This window comes from Strigops habroptila, chromosome 7 (assembly GCF_004027225.2).
Source record: "Strigops habroptila isolate Jane chromosome 7, bStrHab1.2.pri, whole genome shotgun sequence".
NCBI classification, from domain to species: domain Eukaryota; kingdom Metazoa; phylum Chordata; class Aves; order Psittaciformes; family Psittacidae; genus Strigops; species Strigops habroptila.
The window spans coordinates 37,940,548-37,968,160 of NC_044283.2; the positions used below are offsets into that span (position 1 = coordinate 37,940,548).

At 42.8% G+C, this 27,613-nt stretch overlaps 1 protein-coding gene across 3 annotated transcripts in view; it reads left to right on the plus strand.

Annotated features, from left to right (window-relative positions):
* The window catches only part of GLRA3 (glycine receptor alpha 3), an 87,667-nt gene that overhangs the window by 34,011 nt on the left and 26,043 nt on the right, over positions 1 to 27,613 (plus strand). For all 3 annotated transcript variants that reach the window (XM_030493002.1, XM_030493000.1, XM_030493001.1), the window contains exons 4-5: positions 12,709 to 12,932; positions 16,151 to 16,233. In XM_030493002.1, the coding sequence (XP_030348862.1) occupies positions 12,709 to 12,932; positions 16,151 to 16,233 (307 nt within the window). The remainder of the gene's footprint in view (positions 1 to 12,708; positions 12,933 to 16,150; positions 16,234 to 27,613) is intronic.

Below are 27,613 nucleotides of genomic sequence, written 5' to 3' on the forward strand. Positions count from 1 at the left end.
TTTGGGGACACATCATTTGTCTGCAGAAAGAAAAACAAACCAAACTAAAACAAAACCACCCCAGAATCTTTTGTCAACTGAGAACATGGCAAAAACCTATGAAGAGAGAGGCTTAGTGCATGATGTTTGTTCATATAATAGTCATGTCCATTTTCATCTAATTCCTTATTCCCTGCTTGAACTTTAAAGTGCAAACATTTTATAAGTCCCTGAGCTAAAGCTTAAAAAAGCAATTACACTGAACAAGTTGCAAAATGTGATTTTAGAGTAATGCATTAGGAGTTGGATCACACAACTTCCATTAAGAATTGAAGTAGTCTATTCAGTCTTCAGTTAACAAATATTCTAGAACATGCAATAAGAGCTGTGACAAATGTTATTATACAATACGTCAGTACTGTGTTTAATTACTTTTTTAAAGAGTGAACATCTGTCCTGGGTTCAGCTATAGCAGTCATTTTTCTCCTGCTTAGTAGCTGGTGCAGTGCTGTGTTTTTTAACTTTCAGCCTGGGAACAACGCTGATAACACCGATGTTTTTAGTTGTTGCTAAGTAATGTTTATTCCAACCAAGGACTTTCTCAGTCTCATGCTTTGCCAGGGAGGAGGGGAAGCCGGGAGGAAGCAGAGACAGGACACCTGACCCAAACTAGCCAAAGGGGTATTCCATACCACAGCACGTCATGCCCAGTATATAAACCGGGGGGAGTTACCCGGAAGGCCCAGATCACTGCTCGGGTCGGGCTGGGTATCGGTCGGCGGGTGGTGAGCAATTGTATCCTCTCCCCTTGTTATTTCACTAATCGTTATTATCATTGGTGGTAGCAGTAGTGGTTTTGTGTTATACCTTAGTTGCGGGACTGCTCTTATCTCAACCCGTGGGAGTTACATTCTTCCCATTCTCCTCCCCATCCCTCCGGGAGCGGGGGGAGGAAGAAGGAGGGGGGGGGAGTGAGCGAGCGGCTGTGTGGTTCTGAGTTACCGGCTGGGCTCAAACCACGACAGTTCTTTTTGGCGCCCAACGTGGGGCACGAAAGGTTGAGATAAGGACAGATCTGACCAGAGTGTGTTTAATCATATTTGTGATAAGCATTCATTGTTACTACTCGTCACAATGGTGATTATTTGGCTCTCAGACGTGTTGCGCTTGATCTCAGAGTTTCAGCATGTTGTACCTTACTTACAGCCACTATTTGCTGTTTTAGCGTTTATCGGCTGGGGGGCCTGGGCTAAGGTTCTTGTTTCACTGTACTTCATGGTAATGACTTGTAATACAATAGACTCATTGATCATGAAACTGGTCTGGTTTGTGCTTCCAGCGTGGCCATCACCACTATACATTGGGAGGTATATAATGAAATATTTTAGCAATTGCATATCTTTTTTTTTCTCCTCGGGGGGTAAACTTACGAAGGAAGCATTCTCTTTCACCCCCCGTTCCCCCACCAGCCTATTTGCAACAGCAATTGAGAGTTCTGAAGGTTTTAGATGGCCTTTGAGTACCCTTGAAACCTGCCTGCTGATTGTGCTGGGGATCAGCATGTTGGCAAACATACGGAGTGTGTTTTACCCACGGCCATCCCGTCGTAGGAACATCCTATTTCGTTTAATGTCAAAAATTCAGCAGTATCAGGTTCGAATCTGGTCTAGGGTTAGACGACGATATAGGAGGACCACCAGGAGATTTTCCCTGAGGCTGGACAGTTATGAGTGGCAGGGTGTGTGGGATAGTATGGGCAAGTACCTAGGCCAGTGGGCCCCTCCAGTGCTTTGGAACTTCACCACTGAACAAGTGCAACATCCGGAAAAACTAGTAAAACACTTAAACGAGGTGTGCTGTCATCCTGGTTATACCAGAGAGGGACAAATTTTGGCAACGTGCTGGGGCTTGGCCTATGCCTACAGAGCCCTGCTCAACACTATCCAGCACCTTCAAAGGGAAAAAAATGTCTCTGGATCTGATGGCAAAGCAACAGACAACGCAGCTATGCCAACTACAAGCACAGCAGCTACTCAGACCCTGACCACAACAGTCAACACAGCTACTCCAAGTACAGCAGCTACATCAACCCCAGTGACAAGCACAACAGCTACTCAAACCCTGACCACAACAGACAACGCAACTACTCCAACTTCAAATACAGCAGTTACACCAACCCCAGTGACAAGCACAACAGCTACTCAAACCCCGACAGCAACAGACAATGTGGCTACTCCAAGCACCGCAGCCACACCAACCCCAGTGACAAGCACAGTAGCTACTCAAACCCCGACAACAACAGACAATATAGCTACTCCAAGCACCACAGCTACACCAACCCCAGTGACATGCACAGTAGCTATTCAAACCCCGACAGCAACAGACAATATGGCTACTCCAAGCACTGCAGCTACACCAACCCCAGTGACAAGCACAGTAGCTACTCAAACCCCGACAGCAACAGATAATGCAGCTGTTGGCGTTACTCAACTCCCAAGCACAACAGCTGCACCAACCCCAGCAATAGACATTGCAACCACTCCAATCCTAGTGGCAGACACTGCAGCCACTCCAACCACAGTGACAAACACTGCAGCTAAACCAAATGTCCAGTTTGTGACAATGTCTGTTGCCCCTGTAAGCAAAAGCAAACGAAAGGCACAAAGAGCAACCCGTGAAGCGAAGAAAGATGAAGACCCAGTGCCATTACTATATGCAACAGCACCTGAACAAGAGTCACTACTACGTGGGTCAGAGGAAGAGGAAGAAGAAGAAGAGGTCACTTCTCGACCCCGGACCTCAACCGAACTACGGAATATGCGAAAAGATTTCACCCGTCTTCCAGGGGAGCACATTGTCACCTGGTTGCTCCGGTGCTGGGACAATGGGGCCGACGGTCATGAACTAGAAGGTAGGGAAGCCAAGCAGCTGGGATCACTTGCTAAGGAAGGAGGAATTGACAAAGCGATTGCAAGAGAGAAGCGAGCCCTCAGTCTTTGGAGGCGGCTCCTGGCAGCTGTGAAGGAAAGGTTTCCCTACAAAGACGATATTATGAATCGCTCAGCCAACTGGACCACGACAGAGAAAGGCATCCAGTCCCTGAGGGAATCAGCCATTATAGAGATGATCTATCGTAGGCCGGATTCCAGGAACACATCCGTAGACCCAGATGAAGTCGAATGTACACGACCCATGTGGCGGAAACTTACACGGAGTGCGCCATCATCGTATGCCCACACATTGGCATCAATGACCTGGAATGACGGAGTATCACCAACAGTGGATTTCCTGATTCGTCAACTCCGAGAGTTCGAAGACAATCTCACCCCTTCCATCATTTCAGCTGTGGAAAAACTGTCCCAGGAGTTCAAACAATTGAGAGACGATTTATCCGATCTATCCAGCTCTCCACGCGTACCAACCCATGTCTCAGCTATCAACAGAAGGCGCCCTACTGCTCGAGAAAGAAAATATAGGAGGTACACGCCACGGGCCACCCTATGGTTTTACCTGCGGGATCATGGAGAAGACATGAGAAAGTGGGATGGAAAACCTACTTCAGCTCTGGAGCAACGGGTGCGTGAACTGAAGAGGAGAACAATGGTCAAGGATGATCCTCCCAGGAAAGCTGCTGCTCCAGTCTCTGGCGAGCAGTTTCCCAGATGGAGCGAAAGAGCTGATTTTACTCCAGCTCCTGTGATAAGGAATACTAATCCCTTTCTACAAGACAGAAGTGGAGAATTTTGTGATCACTATTAGAGGGGCCCTGCCTCCAGCCAGGTGGAGGAGAGGGATAATCGGGTTTACTGGACTGTGTGGATCAGATGGCCTGGCACATCAGTCCCACAGAAGTATAAGGCTCTAGTAGATACCGGTGCACAGTGTACTCTGATGCCATCAAGGTATCAAGGGGTGAAACCCATTTCTATTTCTGGAGTGACAGGAGGATCCCAAGCGTTAACTATGCTGGAAGCTGAAATCAGCCTGACTGGGAGGAAGTGGCAAAAGCACCCCATTGTAACTGGTCCAGGGGCTCCATGCATCCTTGGCATAGACTATCTCAGGAGAGGGTATTTCAAAGACCCAAAAGGGTATAGATGGGCTTTTGGTATCGCTGCCTTGGAGACAGAGGAAATTAAGCAGCTGTCCACCTTACCCGGTCTCTCAGAGGATCCTTCTGTTGTGGGGTTGCTGAAGGTCGAAGAACAACAAGTGCCAATTGCGACCACAACAGTGCACCGGCGGCAATATCGCACCAACCGAGACTCCTTGATTCCCATCCATAAGCTGATCCGCAGACTGGAAAGCCAAGGAGTGATCAGCAGGACCCGCTCACCCTTTAATAGCCCCATATGGCCAGTGCAAAAGTCTAATGGAGAGTGGAGATTAACAGTAGACTATCGTGGTCTGAACGAAGTCACACCACCATTGAGTGCTGCCGTACCGGACATGTTAGAACTTCAGTATGAACTGGAGTCAAAGGCAGCCAAGTGGTATGCCACAATTGACATTGCCAATGCATTTTTCTCAATCCCTTTGGCAGCAGAATGCAGGCCACAGTTTGCTTTCACTTGGAGGGGCGTCCAGTACACTTGGAACCGACTGCCCCAGGGGTGGAAACACAGCCCTACCATCTGCCATGGATTGATCCAGACTGCACTGGAACAGGGGCAAGCTCCAGAACACCTGCAATACATTGATGACATCATCGTGTGGGGTGATACAGCGGAAGAAGTTTTTGAGAAAGGGAGGAAAATAATCCAAATCCTGCTGAAGGCCGGTTTTGCCATAAAACGGAATAAGGTCAAGGGACCTGCACAGGAGATTCAATTTTTGGGAATAAAATGGCAAGATGGACGCCGCCAGATCCCCACAGACGTGATCAACAAGATAACAGCAATGTCTCCACCAACTAACAAGAAAGAAACACAAGCTTTCTTAGGTGTTGTGGGGTTCTGGAGAATGCACATCCCAAATTACAGTCTGATTGTAAGCCCTCTCTACCACGTGACCCGGAAGAAGAACGATTTCAAATGGGGCCCTGAGCAACAACAAGCCTTTGAACAAATTAAACGAGAAATAGTTCATGCAGTAGCCCTTGGACCAGTCCGGGCCGGGCCAGATGTGAAAAATGTGCTCTATACCGCAGCTGGGGAGAATGGTCCTACCTGGAGCCTCTGGCAGAAAGCTCCAGGGGAGACTCGAGGTCGACCCCTTGGCTTTTGGAGTCGGGGATATAAAGGATCCGAGGCCAGCTATACTCCCACTGAAAAAGAGATACTGGCAGCCTATGAAGGGGTTCGAGCTGCCTCAGAAGTGATTGGAACTGAAGCGCAGCTCCTCCTGGCACCCCGGTTGCCTGTGCTGGGCTGGATGTTCAAAGGCAGGGTCTCCTCTACACATCATGCAACTGATGCTACATGGAGTAAGTGGGCCGCACTAATTACACAACGAGCTCGAATAGGAAATCCCAGTCATCCAGGAATTCTAGAAGTCATCATGGACTGGATGAGTTCAGCAATTTTACAGGGATTGGTCCATGGACTAGGGAACGATATCTTTCTCTGTGTGTGGGTGTGGGTGTATATATATGTGTATATATGGGACAGGGGTGATGGTGTGCTGAGAGATGTGGGATCTGAGCATGACGTGAATGGTATGGAATAAGGGGTGGATACTGTCCTGGGTTCAGCTATAGCAGTCATTTTTCTCCTGCTTAGTAGCTGGTGCAGTGCTGTGTTTTTTAACTTTCAGCCTGGGAACAACGCTGATAACACCGATGTTTTTAGTTGTTGCTAAGTAATGTTTATTCCAACCAAGGACTTTCTCAGTCTCATGCTTTGCCAGGGAGGAGGGGAAGCCGGGAGGAAGCAGAGACAGGACACCTGACCCAAACTAGCCAAAGGGGTATTCCATACCACAGCACGTCATGCCCAGTATATAAACCGGGGGGAGTTACCCGGAAGGCCCAGATCACTGCTCGGGTCGGGCTGGGTATCGGTCGGCGGGTGGTGAGCAATTGTATCCTCTCCCCTTGTTATTTCACTAATCGTTATTATCATTGGTGGTAGCAGTAGTGGTTTTGTGTTATACCTTAGTTGCGGGACTGCTCTTATCTCAACCTGTGGGAGTTACATTCTTCCCATTCTCCTCCCCATCCCTCCGGGAGCGGGGGGAGGAAGAAGGAGGGGGGGGGAGTGAGCGAGCGGCTGTGTGGTTCTGAGTTACCGGCTGGGCTCAAACCACGACAACATCCTAGATATTAACTGGCTTTGAGTTTTGATATGACACACAGAAACTAAAATCCAACCACTCGTACTGGTAATGAACCGGAAGAAAACCCAACTAAACCTGTCCATTTTGCAATGTTTCAATCCTAAAACCAGGAAAATCAGTAGGTCTTGTGGCACACTGCTGAATTCAACAGATTTTCAATGTTTTGTAATAAAGACGAGAGAGTCAGATGCTAAAAATCAAGGAGTGCTCACAGAAAATACTGACTATGCACTTCTTTTAGCTATGGGTTGAATGACAAAGACTGATAGCTCTGTACTAAGCATCCTGTAAATGGCCTCACACTTTCAGTAAGGGAAAGACTGAACTGGAGTAGTGACATAACAGTGCCCATCCTCCAAACCCTTAGCAGTGATGGTAAATGACATATTACTCAAAGCAGAAGAAAAACAAGCAAGCAACATTCATCTGTTCAAGGCAGAACATTAACAGAGACCTTACCACTTTAGAATCTGAAGTTATGAAAGCAGGGGGCACTAGGAAGAGTACTTGGTGAACAAGTAGTGTATATACGTATTTGCTGAACTCTGAATTTTTATTTTGTAAGGGAATCTGAGACATGTAATACTACAGGTAGCAATTTTGAAGTCCTAGTTTTACATTGTTCTTTGCCAAGTACTTTCTAGTTCTATTGACTTCAATATGAATACTGCTGGGCAGTCATTAGAGTCAAATTCTCAAAGGAATTAGGCAAAATTTAGGTAAAATTTTAACAAAACTATTCACAGGACACCCACCTAGATATTTGGTAGTTCAGACGCACAAGAAAAACAAAACAAAACACCAGAAAGATTAAAAATATTAATATACACCTCAAAATCTGCATTTATACATCCATGAACAAATAGAGACCTCTTTGTCCAAAATCCATCAGCAATCTTTTCTGAATAGCTCAAATAATTTCCTAAAGCTTCCTGAGGTCAGAGGCAAGTTAGCCCTCATCCAAATCCCGAAAACATCTGGTCTGTTCTACTTAATGGAGGGGGTGAGAGCACCCACAATTTTAAACTAGTCTAGGATTAGAGCATTTATCCAGGAACTGAATAGGTTCTACTGCTCATCCTCAGCCTTCAACGGCTGAAATTTAGAGATCCTAATCAACAGCAAAGTGCTTAGCCAACTAACTTCAGGCAGGACTAAACAGGAAAGTTTTCCATGTTTTCATGTGTGGAAGTGGCCTTATACGGCAAAATTTCAAGAGCCACAGGATTAGAAGGAGGAAGGTTTTCTCTTAAGGCCCATCAATGAAGACATGAGGGAGGAGTCATGTGGTTCTGGAAAATTCACAAAGCTGTTTCTTACTAAGGTAGCAGTACAGTACTGCAGTTGCTCCCAGCATCTCTATGGGTTCTGTAATGCCAGATTGAGAGCAATAAGGTCATCCTTCGTTTTACACACTGCCAAAAGCAGATCTGGAAAGAGATATTCCACCTATGGAATTATCCAGGGACAGATCATCAGGAAGGATTCTGTGAGTCAGACAAACTATCATAATCAACAGCATATCTACATTGCTTCTTGTAATGAATGCCCTACAGCTATTCAGTATAGAAACGCATGTTCTTAGGGATGTTTGGCACTAATCGAATTTTAGTACTCTGACACAGATTTGATGTGTCAATTAAAGTTAAGTACTCAGCAATCAAATTAAATCACAGTTAATTTCTCTTTAGCTGCTGTGGTATATCTCTGACAGATGAGTTACAGTTTATGGTGGAGCATGGAATCTGTTGTAATTTTTTTTCACCCATTAATTGAACTGCCATAGATATATGCACTATCCTTGCTGCAGTTCAGACCTGCAATAATGCAAAGATGTAATAGGAAAATAGTTTCCTTATTCGCAATAATAAGTCATGCCAGTGAAAAGATCACCAATGTTTATTAGCATGATAAGCAAAAGGATGAGCCATTTCACTGCAGTTTAAATTTATTGATAATTAAGGAAGTTTTTGTCCTTAGATTTAAAATGCTTTCTCCCTCTGGTATTTACCCTTCAACATATTAATGGATGTCAATTAAGTCACGAACCAACTCATAAGTCCTTTGTACTACTGGTTTAAAAAAAGCAAACTTTTCCTGACTACTGTCACAGAACTGGCTATCCTCTTCAGTCCTACATCATCCTTTTCTGCACTTTCTTCTATATATTCCTTTTCTGACCATACATGACTACAGAAGAGGTCTCATCATAAGTAATCTCAATGATCATGCAGTTCCAGCTATTAAACATGACAAAATACAGGGGAATCCTTCAGATTATACAAACTATGTTTACATTTTGTTTATATTTACATGCCAGTGTAAATTTCAAGGGTCTTCTACTTTGTTTTGCAATGACATTGGTAATCTGCATGGAAAATGACTTACCAATTTGAGGGGCTTACTTAAATTTAGATACTTGAGTTTCTATACAAGGGAAATTTCATCAAGGCATATTGAAATCATTAGCTGAATAGCTTTTGTTCCAGTCTGAAATTTTCAGTTATGTAAAGGAAAACTAAGGAAATTCCATCAATTTACCCAAAGTAGTTAGGTTGCCTAAAGTGCAGGCACAGTGTTTAGGGCCAGTGAAGAAATTTGAAATGGAAAGATGTTATTACCACAAAGTAATAATATACCACAGGGCATCCTGTTTATTTATACTAATCAAGGCAGCAATAAAAACATGACAAAGTATATTGAAGATGCATAAGGCAACTACAGTATTTTGTAGAACAAAGACCAAACATTTTTTTCATTTACCCAAGAAACAAAATGCAAAATGAAGTGACAAATGCTCTACATATTTCTTCATAGGTTGGTGTACCAAGGATGTTGTGCTGAAATATGAAATTACTAATACTATTTCACTAGCAACTGAATACCTGATAACTCAGCATCTGACAACCCGCAGGAGAGAGGGGGGGTAAAGGGAGACCGAATAGTCTCATTCCCCATGGGGTGATAAACAAATTCAATAAATTAAATAACCCATTATAGTTATAAAAGTATACTTACTTTGAAGTGGCTCTTCAAGACATTGGTTACTTTTTTAGGCCAGGATTCCCTTGGGTCTTATTTTTCCTGATACATATTCCTCTCCCTTGCAACATCTGCAGAAACCATTTAACCCATTCCTTGTTTCCCCCATGACTCTAGTAGTTCTCTCTAGTTCTGCCTGGTTTTTACCTGCTAATTTTCACTCCTCAGCAGCAAGCAACCCTGCTAATTTTCATTCCTTACTTCAGTCTTCCTGTGAGCAGCTCTTTCCAGTTCATCTGTGGTATCTTCTTAGGAATAGAGGATCATATCCAGTTTTCATTACAACAAAGAGCCATAGTTACCGGATTAAAAAAAAAAAAAAATCTTCACACGAACAATATTTCTCATGTTGTTCATGTGAAGAACAATACAAGAAAAATAAAGCCATAAAGTGGCTTTAAATTTACTTTTAGAAGTGTTCATAGAAAGTCCATAAGATTTTCTTGTTAAAATTTTACAATGAACTAGATCAAATAAAGCGAGAATCATTTTACAATGTTATGTGAAATATAAGTCTAGATTTCACTTGGATATATTAGTCAAAATTGTAATAGTATTTGAAACTTCAACAAGAAGATTATTCATTTATGCACGAAAATTTGATGATTTGGTTCAAATGGCAGCATTCAAAAATTATGAGAGCAGGTGATATGCAGTGTTCAAATGAAGGGCCTATTTTGGAAATTTGCTTTTATATATCCTTCTCTCAGGTCTAGAAGGATTCTACATACAGTGCATATTAAAAAATTCATTAAAGAAACAAGTGATAGTTAATCTCCTGAGGATTTGTGCAGAAGTTTCCATTAGGCAGTCGAGCTATATATTCTGTATGCTGTTGGAATATAGTTCTATAGGTATCAGTATAATGAAGAAGAAATCAATATATTCTGTAAATACTTTAATTTTCACTGTGTGTCGGAAATCGCTAATCAAAATATTAGTACTGGAATCCATAACGGTCTCAGCCTCAGCATGGACAAAGCACAGTTACCTGATCTCCCAATTTTTATTTTGTTGAGCCCTATGAAGCTGATGAACAGTATCCTGACCCTGTAAGAAAGTTACCTTGTGGCTAAGGGTTTCAAAGGACAGTGGAGCAACTGCAGACCCATAAAGCAATATCATTCTGTAGAACCAGGGTACAGCAGCTGTTCAGACAATGGCAGCCTTCAGGTTATAGAAGTGGCTCTGAAAGTCAGCACAACTTAAATGATGATTTGATGATTTCTCTCTCCCCTCAAGGAACCTCCTCAGCACACAGTTGTTTGAGTTGGGAGTCACCCCCTCCAGGCAAGTAGCATGTGAGAATAACAACCCTCTTGTAGGAAAACAAATCAATTCTGGCAGTTAAATTCTGGTTTCTGTGTTTGCATCAAGCAACTCTACTTGTTTAAAGCAGTTAAGCCTTATGTTCACAGTGTGTAATTATAAACTGAAATGATGAATACTTGTCTTTCATACAATAACAATCAAATATATCTTTTTCCTTTTGATAGATTAGGAATTTTTTTTAGTGAATAATGAGAGCCAATTTAAGTCAGACTTTTCAAGAGAGAGAACAGTGAAAAATAGATTTACTTGCCTCTGTGAAAAATTTAACATGGATTCTTTTCATTTTAAGAGCTTGAGACAATTTAAACCAATAAACTTTATGCAAAATGAAATACAGAATAACTTAATATAACCTAGAACAGATTTCTCCATTTGTCTTCCTCCATTTTCACTAAGCTTTCTGCTATGCATTTTCCACCTCTTCTGTCTTATACATATGAGAAGTCCTATTTAGAAATTCATCATATTCTACAGAGAAAAGTATAATAAATAGACATACTTCAGGTTATACAACTTAAAAGGTAAAGCTGGGGTTTGGTTGAAGTGCAGAGGAAGTCCTGAGAGCTGCAGTGCTCACACCCAGAGCCCCAGGTTTAGAGCTAGTGTTTCCTTCAGTGCAAGCATTCCAAATGTTGGGACAGGTAGTAGAGCCATCACTGCTCCCACATCCTGCTTCTTCCTGGCCTTTGATTTTATACAAAAATTTGGAAGGGGAACTGGTACTATGTGGTATTTGGGATATCATGCAAATAAATAAGGATTTTTCAGTGGCTATTATGTTTTTTTGCTACATGGAAGACACTAAAAGCTAAGTTTTATGACTACTGAGCACAAACTCATCTAAGGGTTTTGGCTCACTTTAGAAAAAAAAATAAAAAAATCCCTGGCTCTGGTTTCATCATGCCATGGTGCTAATTATGAAAAGTACTAATAGTTTCTCTTAAGAAATTTTTATGGCTCTTGGAGCTGCCAATAGCCAGAAAAAGAAGAGAATTTTCTCTCAGTCCTTTTCTGAAATGGGGGGTTAAAAAAATAATTAATTCCTTTAAAAAAAAAGAAAGTCATTGCTTTTAAAAGCATAGTTCTTATGTTCCTATGCTCAATGTCTCAATTCTCTCAGTTCTTGATATAATGAGATGCTAATATTCACTTTTATTAAAAACAAATACTCTCATCTTTCAGAGTGGTAAAGTTTGAAGAAAGTGTGCAGCCATAAATACAACATTGTCTCTGACAGAGAGTATATACAACTCCAAAATTACTTCCAGGTGTTTGAAGCACTCCACTTGTCTTTTCTACAAAAACACCCTTGATTAAGGCAGGACTGTCTATAGGAATTAAGCTGACTCCACTTGTACCTAAGCTAATATACCATAAGAACTTCTATGATCTTATATAAGGCCAGGTTGGATGGGGCTCTGACAAACTTGGTCTAGTGGAAGGCGTCCCGGATCATGGCAGGGGGGTTGGAACTAGATCTTTAAGGTCCCTTCCAAGCCAAACCATTCCATGATTCTATGATCTCCACCATATTTGAGAGGAGGAACATGCATCCTCCTCAGACAGTTGCCTGGCAACTTACTGCTCACACAATTTTCAACAGGAAACTGAGGCGTAGGAAGTCTGAGTGATGGGTCTAAAATATGTAAGGATTAGAGAAAGAAAAAGTATATTAAATTATCTTCTTTTACAGTGGAACAGATTCTCACTGCCAAAGAAAGGGAAGGGAATGCCCCCCCCAGGAGCTGGGCAGAAAAAAGTAACTCCATAAAACTCTTTTTATGCTTCTCTCATTTTGACTTCAAGACAAAGCTACTGTATGGGTAGAGTTATGTGGAGTTGTATGAACTGTACGTGAAGGCTGGATTTTCTTAGCTTGGGATTTTTTCAATTGCCCTGAAATACATCTTTATTCTTACCCATTGTGTCCCCACTAATACAAATAGGTATCATGCTGGTACTCAGCTAAGTAATACTTTTGTCATCCACAGATGGACAGGGGATTACATGGCCAAGAAATGAAATAAAAGCTAAATCCCTACGCTTGATAAAGCCTTGCTTGTTTTCTCTTTCATTCAGGATTACCGAGTGAACATCTTTCTCCGACAGAATTGGAATGATCCACGCCTCGCATACAGCGAATATCCAGATGACTCTTTAGACTTAGATCCATCCATGTTGGATTCAATTTGGAAACCTGATTTGTTCTTTGCTAATGAAAAAGGTGCCAATTTTCATGAAGTTACAACAGACAATAAGTTGTTGAGAATTTTCAAAAATGGGAATGTACTTTATTCCATCAGGTGAGTATCTAATCAAATGATTTTTTTTTGCAGATAGAAGCTCAAAAATGTACCTAAGAATTCCTAATGGATATCTTCAGTTGCTAGTCACGTAGAACTATCTCTGAAATAGTTGTGATTTTTGAATATAGAACTTTATCATCATTACTGTCCATTGTTAATACTAAAACTGAAAATGATTCCTCATTAGGCATGCACATAGTAAAAATAGTAGGAAAAGTGTATTTCCCATTTTAAAATACAGATATTGAGCCTAATGGAGCTAGGACACTTGCACAGAGCAAATAATCCTGGAATGTTATAATCTGAACTGGCCTATGTATGAGTTTCACATGTTGTAGCCTCCAATGTCATGACAATCCAATTTTATTTCCTTTTCACCTTTTTGGATATTTCAGTTGCACTTCAACATGGAAACATGACCTGTTTGAGGAAGCATGACATTTAAAGAATAGATCATTACTGCTGGAAATGGAGAGAAAAGTGGGAAGTAAACTTTTGAAAAGGTTTAAGAAGCTGTAAGCAGCAATCATAAGTATTAACAAAATCTAGTTATCCTACTTCTTTTCTCTTCTCACCACTTTCCTTTTATTGATACTGACATTAGTAGGCATTTTACCACTATCTTCAAAAACCTGATCTAGTGAGAAACACATCAGATATAAGTATACTAAAGCCCCATAAGGCAGTATAGATTTCGTATTAATACAGTGACCTACTTGTGCAAAATGTTACACTTTTCAAAATAAATATACCTCTCGTCCAGTTAGTGTTTTGTTTTGCATGCTTTTATGACACTGCATTAATGGGTAATTGGACTTAAAGAAGAGACATCAGGAATTTGTGAGGCAGTTTGTATACTAAAAGAAAATCAAAACATCTGTGACTTGCATGGATGTATCAGTGGCAAGGGAGCCTCCTCCCTCCTTGCAGTGCAAGTAGGCAGTGTCTTGTCAAGCTTACATATAGAGAAAGGGTTGGGTTAAAATTCCTGTGTGTATTTCATATCCTAAAGGAGGTTAGTCTGCCAGTCTGGGAACATAATCATTCTTCAGTGTCACAACATGTATTCTGTCACTAGAAATAGATGGAAAGCAAGTAAAAAGGATTCTTTCTCTGGACCCAAGTAGCAAGAAGAGGTAAATCAATTATCTCCAGACTGTCTGAATCACCCTGAAAGGCACTGGCAGTTTTTCCACTCTGGTTAAATAACTCCTCCTCCTTGCCCTACTGCCTCCAGATACATACAACACAGGGTGTAGACACCACCACTCAACTAAAGCAAGTTTGGATTGCAACTTCAATAGAATTCAGGCCAAATTCAGAGTAGCATGAAATGGAAGGAAGAAAACAAACAGGAGAAATTTATAATATTAAATTATAAAAGCAAACATTGACTGTCATGAAAGCAGATGCCATATAGCTCCTGTGTTTCTTATGAAGCCAGAAAGTTTCTGTTGCCATGATTTAATTAAGAAGTATTACAATTTCTGAAACCGATTTAAAATCATATAACTGCCATCTAGTTGAGTCAGTTCAGCTTTTGATGAGGGCAGACATGTTAATTGCTAACATGCTAGATTTAATATTAAAAGGAAAAAAAGGAGAATATTTCTAAATTTCTTTTTCCTTTCATTCCCTAATGATTCCTCCTTCCCTAATTGCATTGGAATTATAATATTCCAATGAAAATAATAAGAAGGTTCCAGTTCTTGGTTCAATGGACGCTTAATATAAAATATTAAAATATTTACTGAAGCACAAAGCAAAGCCCAGGTGCCTCTTCTCTGAAATTACTTGCCATGTTACTAGCCTACTAGTCAGATTTTGGATATGGGACCATTTTTAATTACATGGGAATAGGGTCTGGGTCTGAGTTCCCTCCTCAGGCTCTCCCCCTGCAGCCCTGTCACTGGCAGGCTAAGCACAAGTTATAGCAATAAAGAATCAAGAAGCTTTGGAGAGTGAAAAAGAAAAATAAAAGAAATACACAGCCACCCTTGCCGCCTACTGCCCACTTCCTTTTAGCGTTAATTCCAAAAACAGGGGAATGAGTTGTGTGAGGTTTTTTGAGAACATTCTATCAACTGACCTGATAAATGAAGATGCACTCATTACACTGGATGATGAATGGATACCTAGAGAACATCAGTGAGGAAAAACATGTGCCTTTACCTCTTAGAACCATAAAATCGACTAGGTTGGAAAAGACTTTTAAGATCATCAAGTCCAACCATTACCCCAGGACTGCCAAGTCCATCACTGAACCGTAACTCTGAGGGCCTCATCTACACGGTTTTTGAACACTTCCAGGGACAGTGATTCCACCACTTCCCCAGCCAGCCTGTTCCAATACCTGATTACTCTTTCTGTGAAGAAGTTTTTCCTAATATCCAGTCTAAACCTCCCCTGACAGAACTTGAGGCCGTTATCCCTTATTACTTGGGAGAAGAGAGCTAACCCCAAGAGACTGATACTCCTTTCAGGTAGCTGTAAAGAGCAATAAGGTCCCCTGGAGCCTTCTCTTCTCCAGACTAAATAACTCTGGTTCCCTCAGCCGTTCCTCATAAGACTTATTCTCCAGACCCTTCACCAGAAATACCACTTTAAAGTTACTGTATTGATACAAAAAGTAAAAATACCCCTTTTGCCTATAGGCTGTAAAGTATTTAACAGGAAGTATCAGGACTAACATGAAACATAGCTGTAGTTCAAAATTACAGGCATGTTTCAGTGTGCCACCAGTATCATAAAATGTTATCTGAAACCTTTTTGTTGACAATTTAAGCATCTTATTTTAGGACAATAACACATAAATTACTTTGCCATCCTGATTTGCAGCTGACATCTGTTATGAAATTCTTGTAAATCTGAGTGAATTATATGTTTGAAACACCTTACCAGTATAATAATTCTGCTGTAACACAAAAAAGCATGCTTTTGTTGCATTCTTTAAGACTTCTGATAGACCTAGGCAATCCTACTGAAAAATTGTTTTTCTGAAAGTCTGTCATAATTTTTTTTCCACATTATCAAACTAGGCTGAGTGAGTGAAATGGGTTCAGATAATCTATATCCCTTTTGAGAGCTTTCCAATAAAAAAAAAAGTGTATTTTCTTTGATTCCTAATGACTTCCAATATTTTCATGCATTCTTCCTGTGCACTTCTATGGTATTTTATGGTATATTTTTAATTTTCTTTTTTTGTGTGCTTTCAGATTGACTTTAATACTGTCCTGTCCGATGGATCTAAAAAATTTTCCAATGGATGTGCAAACATGTATAATGCAGTTGGAAAGCTGTAAGTTTGCGTAATGTATTATCCTATAAATACTTTTTTAGGTATTACAACAGCTATGCAGGAGGTAGATAGACCTCTTGCTGTGGTAGAAGAACAAATTTTCAAAAAAGAATCCTCTATTTTACCAAAAGAATCTGTGAAACATACCTGATTTTCAAAGGAAGACATTCTTTCATCCTTACTTGTACTGAAAATCTAAAGTTACTACTGAATTTAAGTACCCAGTGCCAATTTATCTTTATGTAAAAAACTTATACACATAGGAATTCACCATTAAGTCTTCCCTCTCTTCACACATACAGGGGGGCAGTAATACGGAAGAACATAAATGAAACATGAGAATAACTTAAAGTGATTTATGCAATTTATGTGAATATCCTAAAATCAGTAATAACTCAGTGTCCTTAAAAGCTGGAAACAAAATGATACATACCGAGTTCCTGCTTTTCAGATTCCTATCCTAGAACTTCACCATGCCTACTATATTATAGCTAGATATATATAGTTTTTACCTAATCCTAGAAGGGATTAAGAAAAGGGTTTACTACAAGAGAGAACTGTAGAAGATTGCAAAGAATATATATGCATGTATGTATATGCCTATGCACTGTACCTACATAGGATATATCACTTGCACGGTCCTCATCCCCTCAACTGGGGCCGCACCTTGGATCAGTGGGCCAGCCCCAGAAATATTTTAGGAAGGGCTGTAGTGCCCTTGCGTTATAAGGAGGAGGAAGTCCATACAAGGTATCATTTAGTGAGGGATAAAATGGAGTATGATCTGACCATCAATCATAACACTGGAAAAATTCAGCATCTTCGGAAGACTCAGGGCTTAAAGGAATTTGTAGCAGCACAGATGGCTTGACACTGAAAACATGTTGCAAAACACAGAAAGAAAAAAAGACCTGAAAGCTTTCTATTGCAGGGAAGGTCTGGCAGTTTAACTAAACTGGTGTTACACTAGAATTTCAATGGGAAAAGTAAAATTACAACTCCACCTATTTCAAATAATCTCTTCATAAAGCCCTATTTTGCATTATATGCAAGTATCCTGAGGAGAGCGGAGAAGGTGAAACCAGCTTAGATAAGACAGGCTTTGCAGAATTAGCTTTCAGTTAACAGCAATACTTTTTATGTGAAATAAAATTAGCATTTGTTAACTCAACTCATCATACATTTTACTCATCATCTCCCTTGATATCTTGCTTAGAGCATAAAAGTGAATGGAAAGCATACAACAGATATGCCATTTCAAGGCACAGACATGCAAAAAGACAAAACCAAAGGTTCTGTCTGATGCCATGATCTGAGCTAACACAAGATGTGTGAGGAGAAAGGCACAGATATGCATTAAATTCTAATTTTCCTTGTGATACAAAGTATTTGGGAATTGCCTTTTCCCCCTAAAATAAGTGCACTTTGGAAGAGATTTCTGGCAGAAAAATGATGTGAAGAACAAAAATAAAATGAAGTCAAGCTTTCCTTGAAAAATTCCAGCAATCTGAAGATTCTGAAAATAAATAACAAGGGGAAAACAGATAAATAATAAGTACCCATCTTAGTGTCAGATCTAGATCTACAGTTTTAGAACTAATAAGTAAAATATTATCTCATAAAATAATTTCCTTCATATAGAATGAACAAACTGGATTATTTGAAATATATCATAGATCAGAAACACAACATGCATAATTTTATTAAATTATTTCTTGGGGGGGGTTCTTATTTTACTGGAACAAAATAACATCTGAGAGAAAGAGGAGGTAATTATCTATCAGTGAGTATGTCAGAACTGTTTGTCGTATGGATAATGCAGTGCTTTTACAAAAAATTGCAGGGTGAGTATGAAAGCCTGTTCTAACTTTCATTAGAATGGACAGATGGTAACGTTATAAAACAGGCTTTCAATATGAGGGCAATGGTAGAATCTGACAGCAGAAATTTTCTTGACTAAAATTGAGAGATAGTTATTTGCTGCAAATGTCAAGGAATTTAGGCAGTATTATACATTCAGCATTTAAGCAAAACTCCACAGTCAACCCAAGAAGATAATCCTCCTGATAACCTATGTCACCTTTATAATTAATGTGGCTAAATAGGTTTATTGGGGCATTTGTACCAGAGTACATACAGGTGGCAGGTATATTCACTATGTACAATTATGCTTCAAACAGAAAGTACCATAGTGTTTGACTGAACAAGTAAAAAGTATAATTTTAAAATTAATAATAATAATTAAAAATAATAATATGTTTTAAAAGTTAAGAAATTGTTGTTTTAACAACTTCGTAAAGCTCAGCTGTATTTTTCCTCGCTTTCAGCCCTAGTGAGGACAGGTCATACAACAATTGAGCATTCTTGAACAAACAGGCATCTGGTTTGTTTTATAGCAACCTTACAGGAGCTCAAAATTCCCCCAAACTGCACCACAGGGAACCAACACTTATTAGTTGAATAGCACTGTAGATGTTCAACTGTATTTTTCGGCACACTATTTTTCACTGAAGTCATGTTTTTAATCATTTGGTTCAGTGGGAGTAAATTCCCTGCTGCACATTCACATTCACAGAGAAAGGCAATGTTCACAAAAGAAGACCTGAGCAAAATACAAATGAGCTCTTCAAAATCTTCTAGTTACAGAGAAAGATCAAATTTGATTTCGTAAGGAAGTTACAAGTCATAAAGCTTTCCCCCTGTCGCCTTGTCTAATTCTATTTTACCTCATCTCCAGACATTGAAAAATAGAGACTACAGGTAAAGTAGCTGGCCTGAGGCAGAAAATTTTGCAGCATGCAGGAGCTCTGGCTCTACCTATGTGTCTGATAGGAGAACTACCAGTTAGGTTTGCAAGAACAAGACAGCAGTTCCCTGAGATGGCTTTGGGACAGATCCAAAGAAGTTAGGCTCAGCGACATCATTTCCAACCTCCTAGATCTTCAAAAGCAGGAATTCACCTGCCCAAACCCAGTTTCTTTATACAGGAATTGCAGGAAGAGAAATTGGAGGAGTTACAGAAAATATCTACATACCGGGCAGGAAAGTAACTAGGGTAAAAAAACGTTTTGTACAAGTCTGAAAACTAAATAATTTCCAAAACTTAGAAAAAGGTAGGAAGAAACATTCCACAGTCTTTGGCTGAGAACAGGCACCTAGTTCTCTTTAAAATCACAGAAGAAAAAAGGAGGATGGGTGTATTTAGCATATTCCCAAGCTTTATAGCAAACGTCCTGAGGTAAGAACTGACATAACTCTGAGAGTTTGAATCCATCCAAGCGTCTCTAATTTCTAGGCCATGGTGTCATCCTCTCATGTGGCTGTCTGACTTACTTACACTTTTTGGTGCAAAGTGAGACAACTTAAACAGGGACATCAAAGCACTAACTCTGGTGGTTAATGCACTGTCTGGGGAAATGGAATATGTGGAGTTTCAAAGCAGAGAACAGAGTCATCTCATGTCCTGAGTAAATGATCTGATCATCAGGCTGCGTTATAAAAATTAAAGTGGTTGCAGGAGCAAGACAGCATCAGTCATGCTTCCAGATGTTTCTTTCTAAAGTGATGATCATAGCTGTTTTTTCCACTGAGTGGCAAGTTGGGTAGGATATTTTATAATTATGAATCTATGTCCTGGGTTCAGCTATAGCAGTCATTTTTCTCCTGCTTAGCAGCTGGTGCAGTGCTGTGTTTTTTAACTTTCAGCCTGGGAACAACGCTGATAACACCGATGTTTTTAGTTGTTGCTAAGTAATGTTTATTCCAACCAAGGACTTTCTCAGTCTCATGCTTTGCCAGGGAGGAGGGGAAGCCGGGAGGAAGCAGAGACAGGACACCTGACCCAAACTAGCCAAAGGGGTATTCCATACCACAGCACGTCATGCCCAGTATATAAACCGGGGGGAGTTACCCGGAAGGCCCTGATCACTGCTCGGGTCGGGCTGGGTATCGGTCGGCGGGTGGTGAGCAATTGTATCCTCTCCCCTTGTTATTTCACTAATCGTTATTATCATTGGTGGTAGCAGTAGTGGTTTTGTGTTATACCTTAGTTGCGGGACTGCTCTTATCTCAACCCGTGGGAGTTGCATTCTTCCCATTCTCCTCCCCATCCCTCCGGGAGCGGGGGGAGGAAGAAGGGGGGGGGGGGGTGGGAGTGAGCGAGCGGCTGTGTGGTTCTGAGTTACCGGCTGGGCTCAAACCATGACAGTTCTTTTTGGCGCCCAACGTGGGGCACGAAAGGTTGAGATAAGGACAGATCTGACCAGAGTGTGTTTAATCATATTTGTGATAAGCATTCATTGTTACTACTCGTCACAATGGTGATTATTTGGCTCTCAGACGTGTTGCGCTTGATCTCAGAGTTTCAGCATGTTGTACCTTACTTACAGCCACTATTTGCTGTTTTAGCGTTTATCGGCTGGGGGGCCTGGGCTAAGGTTCTTGTTTCACTGTACTTCATGGTAATGACTTGTAATACAATAGACTCATTGATCATGAAACTGGTCTGGTTTGTGCTTCCAGCGTGGCCATCACCACTATACATTGGGAGGTATATAATGAAATATTTTAGCAATTGCATATCTTTTTTTTTCTCCTCGGGGGGTAAACTTACGAAGGAAGCATTCTCTTTCACCCCCCGTTCCCCCACCAGCCTATTTGCAACAGCAATTGAGAGTTCTGAAGGTTTTAGATGGCCTTTGAGTACCCTTGAAACCTGCCTGCTGATTGTGCTGGGGATCAGCATGTTGGCAAACATACGGAGTGTGTTTTACCCACGGCCATCCCGTCGTAGGAACATCCTATTTCGTTTAATGTCAAAAATTCAGCAGTATCAGGTTCGAATCTGGTCTAGGGTTAGACGACGATATAGGAGGACCACCAGGAGATTTTCCCTGAGGCTGGACAGTTATGAGTGGCAAGGTGTGTGGGATAGTATGGGCAAGTACCTAGGCCAGTGGGCCCCTCCAGTGCTTTGGAACTTCACCACTGAACAAGTGCAACATCCGGAAAAACTAGTAAAACACTTAAACGAGGTGTGCTGTCATCCTGGTTATAGCAGAGAGGGACAAATTTTGGCAATGTGCTGGGGCTTGGCCTATGCCTACAGAGCCCTGCTCAACACTATCCAGCACCTTCAAAGGGAAAAAAATGTCTCTGGATCTGATGGCAAAGCAACAGACAACGCAGCTATGCCAACTACAAGCACAGCAGCTACTCAGACCCTGACCACAACAGTCAACACAGCTACTCCAAGTACAGCAGCTACATCAACCCCAGTGACAAGCACAACAGCTACTCAAACCCTGACCACAACAGACAACGCAACTACTCCAACTTCAAATACAGCAGTTACACCAACCCCAGTGACAAGCACAACAGCTACTCAAACCCCGACAGCAACAGACAATGTGGCTACTCCAAGCACCGCAGCCACACCAACCCCAGTGACAAGCACAGTAGCTACTCAAACCCCGACAACAACAGACAATATAGCTACTCCAAGCACCACAGCTACACCAACCCCAGTGACATGCACAGTAGCTATTCAAACCCCGACAGCAACAGACAATATGGCTACTCCAAGCACTGCAGCTACACCAACCCCAGTGACAAGCACAGTAGCTACTCAAACCCCGACAGCAACAGATAATGCAGCTGTTGGTGTTACTCAACTCCCAAGCACAACAGCTGCACCAACCCCAGCAATAGACATTGCAACCACTCCAATCCTAGTGGCAGACACTGCAGCCACTCCAACCACAGTGACAAACACTGCAGCTAAACCAAATGTCCAGTTTGTGACAATGTCTGTTGCCCCTGTAAGCAAAAGCAAACGAAAGGCACAAAGAGCAACCCGTGAAGCGAAGAAAGATGAAGACCCAGTGCCATTACTATATGCAACAGCACCTGAACAAGAGTTACTACTACGTGGGTCAGAGGAAGAGGAAGAAGAAGAAGAGGTCACTTCTCGACCCCGGACCTCAACCGAACTACGGAATATGCGAAAAGATTTCACCCGTCTTCCAGGGGAGCACATTGTCACCTGGTTGCTCCGGTGCTGGGACAATGGGGCCGACGGTCATGAACTAGAAGGTAGGGAAGCCAAGCAGCTGGGATCACTTGCTAAGGAAGGAGGAATTGACAAAGCAATTGCAAGAGAGAAGCGAGCCCTCAGTCTTTGGAGGTGGCTCCTGGCAGCTGTGAAGGAAAGGTTTCCCTACAAAGACGATATTACGAATCGCTCAGCCAACTGGACCACGATAGAGAAAGGCATCCAGTCCCTGAGGGAATCAGCCATTATAGAGATGATCTATCGTAGGCCGGATTCCAGGAACACATCCGTAGACCCAGATGAAGTCGAATGTACACGACCCATGTGGCGGAAACTTACACGGAGTGCGCCATCATCATATGCCCACACATTGGCATCAATGACCTGGAATGACGGAGTATCACCAACAGTGGATTTCCTGATTCGTCAACTCCGAGAGTTCGAAGACAATCTCACCCCTTCCATCATTTCAGCTGTGGAAAAACTGTCCCAGGAGTTCAAACAATTGAGAGACGATTTATCCGATCTATCCAGCTCTCCACGCGTACCAACCCATGTCTCAGCTATCAACAGAAGGCGCCCTACTGCTCGGGAAAGAAAATATAGGAGGTACACGCCACGGGCCACCCTATGGTTTTACCTGCGGGATCATGGAGAAGACATGAGAAAGTGGGATGGAAAACCTATTTCAGCTCTGGAGCAACGGGTGCGTGAACTGAAGAGGAGAACAATGGTCAAGGATGATCCTCCCAGGAAAGCTGCTGCTCCAGTCTCTGGCGAGCAGTTTCCCAGATGGAGCGAAAGAGCTGATTTTACTCCAGCTCCTGTGATAAGGAATACTAATCCCTTTCTACAAGACAGAAGTGGAGAATTTTGTGATCACTATTAGAGGGGCCCTGCCTCCAGCCAGGTGGAGGAGAGGGATAATCGGGTTTACTGGACTGTGTGGATCAGATGGCCTGGCACATCAGTCCCACAGAAGTATAAGGCTCTAGTAGATACCGGTGCACAGTGTACTCTGATGCCATCAAGGTATCAAGGGGTGAAACCCATTTCTATTTCTGGAGTGACAGGAGGATCCCAAGCGTTAACTATGCTGGAAGCTGAAATCAGCCTGACTGGGAGGAAGTGGCAAAAGCACCCCATTGTAACTGGTCCAGGGGCTCCATGCATCCTTGGCATAGACTATCTCAGGAGAGGGTATTTCAAAGACCCAAAAGGTTATAGATGGGCTTTTGGTATCGCTGCCTTGGAGACAGAGGAAATTAAGCAGCTGTCCACCTTACCCGGTCTCTCAGAGGATCCTTCGGTTGTGGGGTTGCTGAAGGTCGAAGAACAACAAGTGCCAATTGCGACCACAACAGTGCACCGGCGGCAATATCGCACCAACCGAGACTCCTTGATTCCCATCCATAAGCTGATCCGCAGACTGGAGAGCCAAGGAGTGATCAGCAGGACCCGCTCACCCTTTAATAGCCCCATATGGCCAGTGCAAAAGTCTAATGGAGAGTGGAGATTAACAGTAGACTATCGTGGCCTGAACGAAGTCACACCACCATTGAGTGCTGCCGTACCGGACATGTTAGAACTTCAGTATGAACTGGAGTCAAAGGCAGCCAAGTGGTATGCCACAATTGACATTGCCAATGCATTTTTCTCAATCCCTTTGGCAGCAGAATGCAGGCCACAGTTTGCTTTCACTTGGAGGGGCGTCCAGTACGCTTGGAACCGACTGCCCCAGGGGTGGAAACACAGCCCTACCATCTGCCATGGATTGATCCAGACTGCACTGGAACAGGGGCAAGCTCCAGAACACCTGCAATACATTGATGACATCATCGTGTGGGGTGATACAGAGGAAGAAGTTTTTGAGAAAGGGAGGAAAATAATCCAAATCCTGCTGAAGGCCGGTTTTGCCATAAAACGGAATAAGGTCAAGGGACCTGCACAGGAGATTCAATTTTTGGGAATAAAATGGCAAGATGGACGCCGCCAGATCCCCACAGACGTGATCAACAAGATAACAGCAATGTCTCCACCAACTAACAAGAAAGAAACACAAGCTTTCTTAGGTGTTGTGGGGTTCTGGAGAATGCACATCCCAAATTACAGTCTGATTGTAAGCCCTCTCTACCACGTGACCCGGAAGAAGAACGATTTCAAATGGGGCCCTGAGCAACAACAAGCCTTTGAACAAATTAAACGAGAAATAGTTCATGCAGTAGCCCTTGGACCAGTCCGGGCCGGGCCAGATGTGAAAAATGTGCTCTATACCGCAGCTGGGGAGAATGGTCCTACCTGGAGCCTCTGGCAGAAAGCTCCAGGGGAGACTCGAGGTCGACCCCTTGGCTTTTGGAGTCGGGGATATAAAGGATCCAAGGCCAGCTACACTCCCACTGAAAAAGAGATACTGGCAGCCTATGGAGGGGTTCGAGCTGCCTCAGAAGTGATTGGAACTGAAGCGCAGCTCCTCCTGGCACCCCGGTTGCCTGTGCTGGGCTGGATGTTCAAAGGCAGGGTCTCCTCTACACATCATGCAACTGATGCTACATGGAGTAAGTGGGCCGCACTAATTACACAACGAGCTCGAATAGGAAATCCCAGTCATCCAGGAATTCTAGAAGTCATCATGGACTGGCCAGAGGGCAAAGATTTTGGGATGTCACCAGAAGAGGAGGTGACGCGTGCTGAAGAGGCCCCACCATATAATGAACTGTCAGAGAGTGAAAAGCAATATGCCTTGTTTACTGATGGGTCCTGCCGTATTGTGGGAAAGCATCGGAGATGGAAGGCAGCTGTGTGGAGTCCCCTGCGACAAGTTGCAGAAACTGCTGAGGGAGAGGGTGAATCGAGTCAATTTGCAGAGGTGAAAGCCATCCAGCTGGCCTTGGACATTGCTGAACGAGAAAAATGGCCAGTACTTTATCTCTATACTGACTCCTGGATGGTGGCAAATGCCCTGTGGGGGTGGTTGCAGCAATGGAAGCAGAGCAACTGGCAACGCAGAAGTAAACCCATCTGGGCTGCTGCATTGTGGCAAGATATCGCTGCTCGGGTGCAGAACCTGGTGGTGAAGGTACGCCACGTAGATGCTCATGTACCCAAGAGTCGGGCCACTGAGGAACACCAGAATAACCAGCAAGTGGATAAAGCTGCTAAGATTAAAGTGGCTCAGATGGACTTGGATTGGCAACATAAGGGTGAATTATTTTTAGCCCGGTGGGCCCATGACACCTCAGGCCATCAAGGCAGAGATGCAACATATAGATGGGCTCGTGATTGAGGGGTGGACTTAACGGTGGACACTATTGCCCAGGTTATTCACGAATGTGAAACATGTGCTGCAATTAAGCAAGCCAAGCGGTTAAAGCCTCTCTGGTATGGAGGACGATGGCTGAAGTACAAATATGGGGAGGCCTGGCAGATTGACTATATCACACTCCCACCAACCCGCCAGGGCAAGCGCTATGTGCTTACCATGGTGGAAGCAACCACCGGCTGGCTGGAAACATACGCTGTGTCCCATGCCACTGCCCGGAACACTATCCTGGGCCTTGAGAAACAAGTCTTGTGGTGACACGGCACCCCAGAGAGAATTGAGTCAGACAATGGGACTCATTTCCGGAACAACCTCATAGACACTTGGGCCAAAGAGCATGGCATTGAGTGGGTATACCACATCCCCTACCATGCACCAGCCTCTGGGAAAATCGAACGGTACAATGGGCTGTTAAAAACTACACTGAGAGCAATGGGTGGTGGGACTTTCAAACACTGGGATACACATTTACCAAAAGCCACCTGGTTGGTCAACAGTAGGGGATCTGCCAACAGGGCTGGCCCAGCCCAATCAGAACTTTTACGTACTGTAGAGGGGGCTAAAGTTCCTGTGGTGCACATAAAGAATTTGTTGGGGAAGACAGTCTGGGTTATTCCTGCTTCAGGTAAAGGCAAACCCACTCGTGGGGTTGCTTTTGCTCAGGGACCTGGATATACTTGGTGGGTAATGCGGGAAGATGGGGAAGTCCGATGTGTACCTCAAGGGGATTTGATTTTGGGGGAAAACAGCCAATGAACTCAATTGTACGCTGTTGCGTGCTCTATAACACTTTTATAGCCCACCAGCTAGATATCTTCAGGTCACCAGCCATTGACCCTGACTTCCCTCCGATCATCACCTCAACAAAGAATGAATTTTGAGGAAACCAGACGAGCTCAGCAGTGACCAGATGAGTTTGGCGGTATCATCAGCAGGCAACAACCCAACACTATGTACCGTCCCTCCTGCCCTGAAAGACTGTTACAAGAGATGGAACCTGACATCATGGACTGGATGAGTTCAGCAATTTTACAGGGATTGGTCCATGGACTAGGGAACGATATCTTTCTCTGTGTGTGGGTGTGGGTGTATATATATGTGTATATATGGGACAGGGGTGATGGTGTGCTGAGAGATGTGGGATCTGAGCATGACGTGAATGGTATGGAATAAGGGGTGGATACTGTCCTGGGTTCAGCTATAGCAGTCATTTTTCTCCTGCTTAGTAGCTGGTGCAGTGCTGTGTTTTTTAACTTTCAGCCTGGGAACAACGCTGATAACACCGATGTTTTTAGTTGTTGCTAAGTAATGTTTATTCCAACCAAGGACTTTCTCAGTCTCATGCTTTGCCAGGGAGGAGGGGAAGCCGGGAGGAAGCAGAGACAGGACACCTGACCCAAACTAGCCAAAGGGGTATTCCATACCACAGCACGTCATGCCCAGTATATAAACCGGGGGAGTTACCCGGAAGGCCCTGATCACTGCTCGGGTCGGGCTGGGTATCGGTCGGCGGGTGGTGAGCAATTGTATCCTCTCCCCTTGTTATTTCACTAATCGTTATTATCATTGGTGGTAGCAGTAGTGGTTTTGTGTTATACCTTAGTTGCGGGACTGCTCTTATCTCAACCCGTGGGAGTTGCATTCTTCCCATTCTCCTCCCCATCCCTCCGGGAGCGGGGGGAGGAAGAAGGGGGGGGGCGGGGAGTGAGCGAGCGGCTGTGTGGTTCTGAGTTACCGGCTGGGCTCAAACCACGACAATCTACAAGGCCCATTTATCTCAGTTTCTTTAAAATGTATCTGATCTTGCAAGCCTTGCTCCTGCATACATCACTAAGTAAATCAGACTGTTTCTAACAAATCCCTCATCTTTTTCTTACTCATTTTACCCCCAGGTTGCAAAGAAAGACTGACAGTTAGTTATAAAGCACAGATCATAGGTTTTACATTTGCTGTAAAATAATAATTTTGTTTAGTACTAGATACTTTCCTTCAATATTGATACTGTTGCT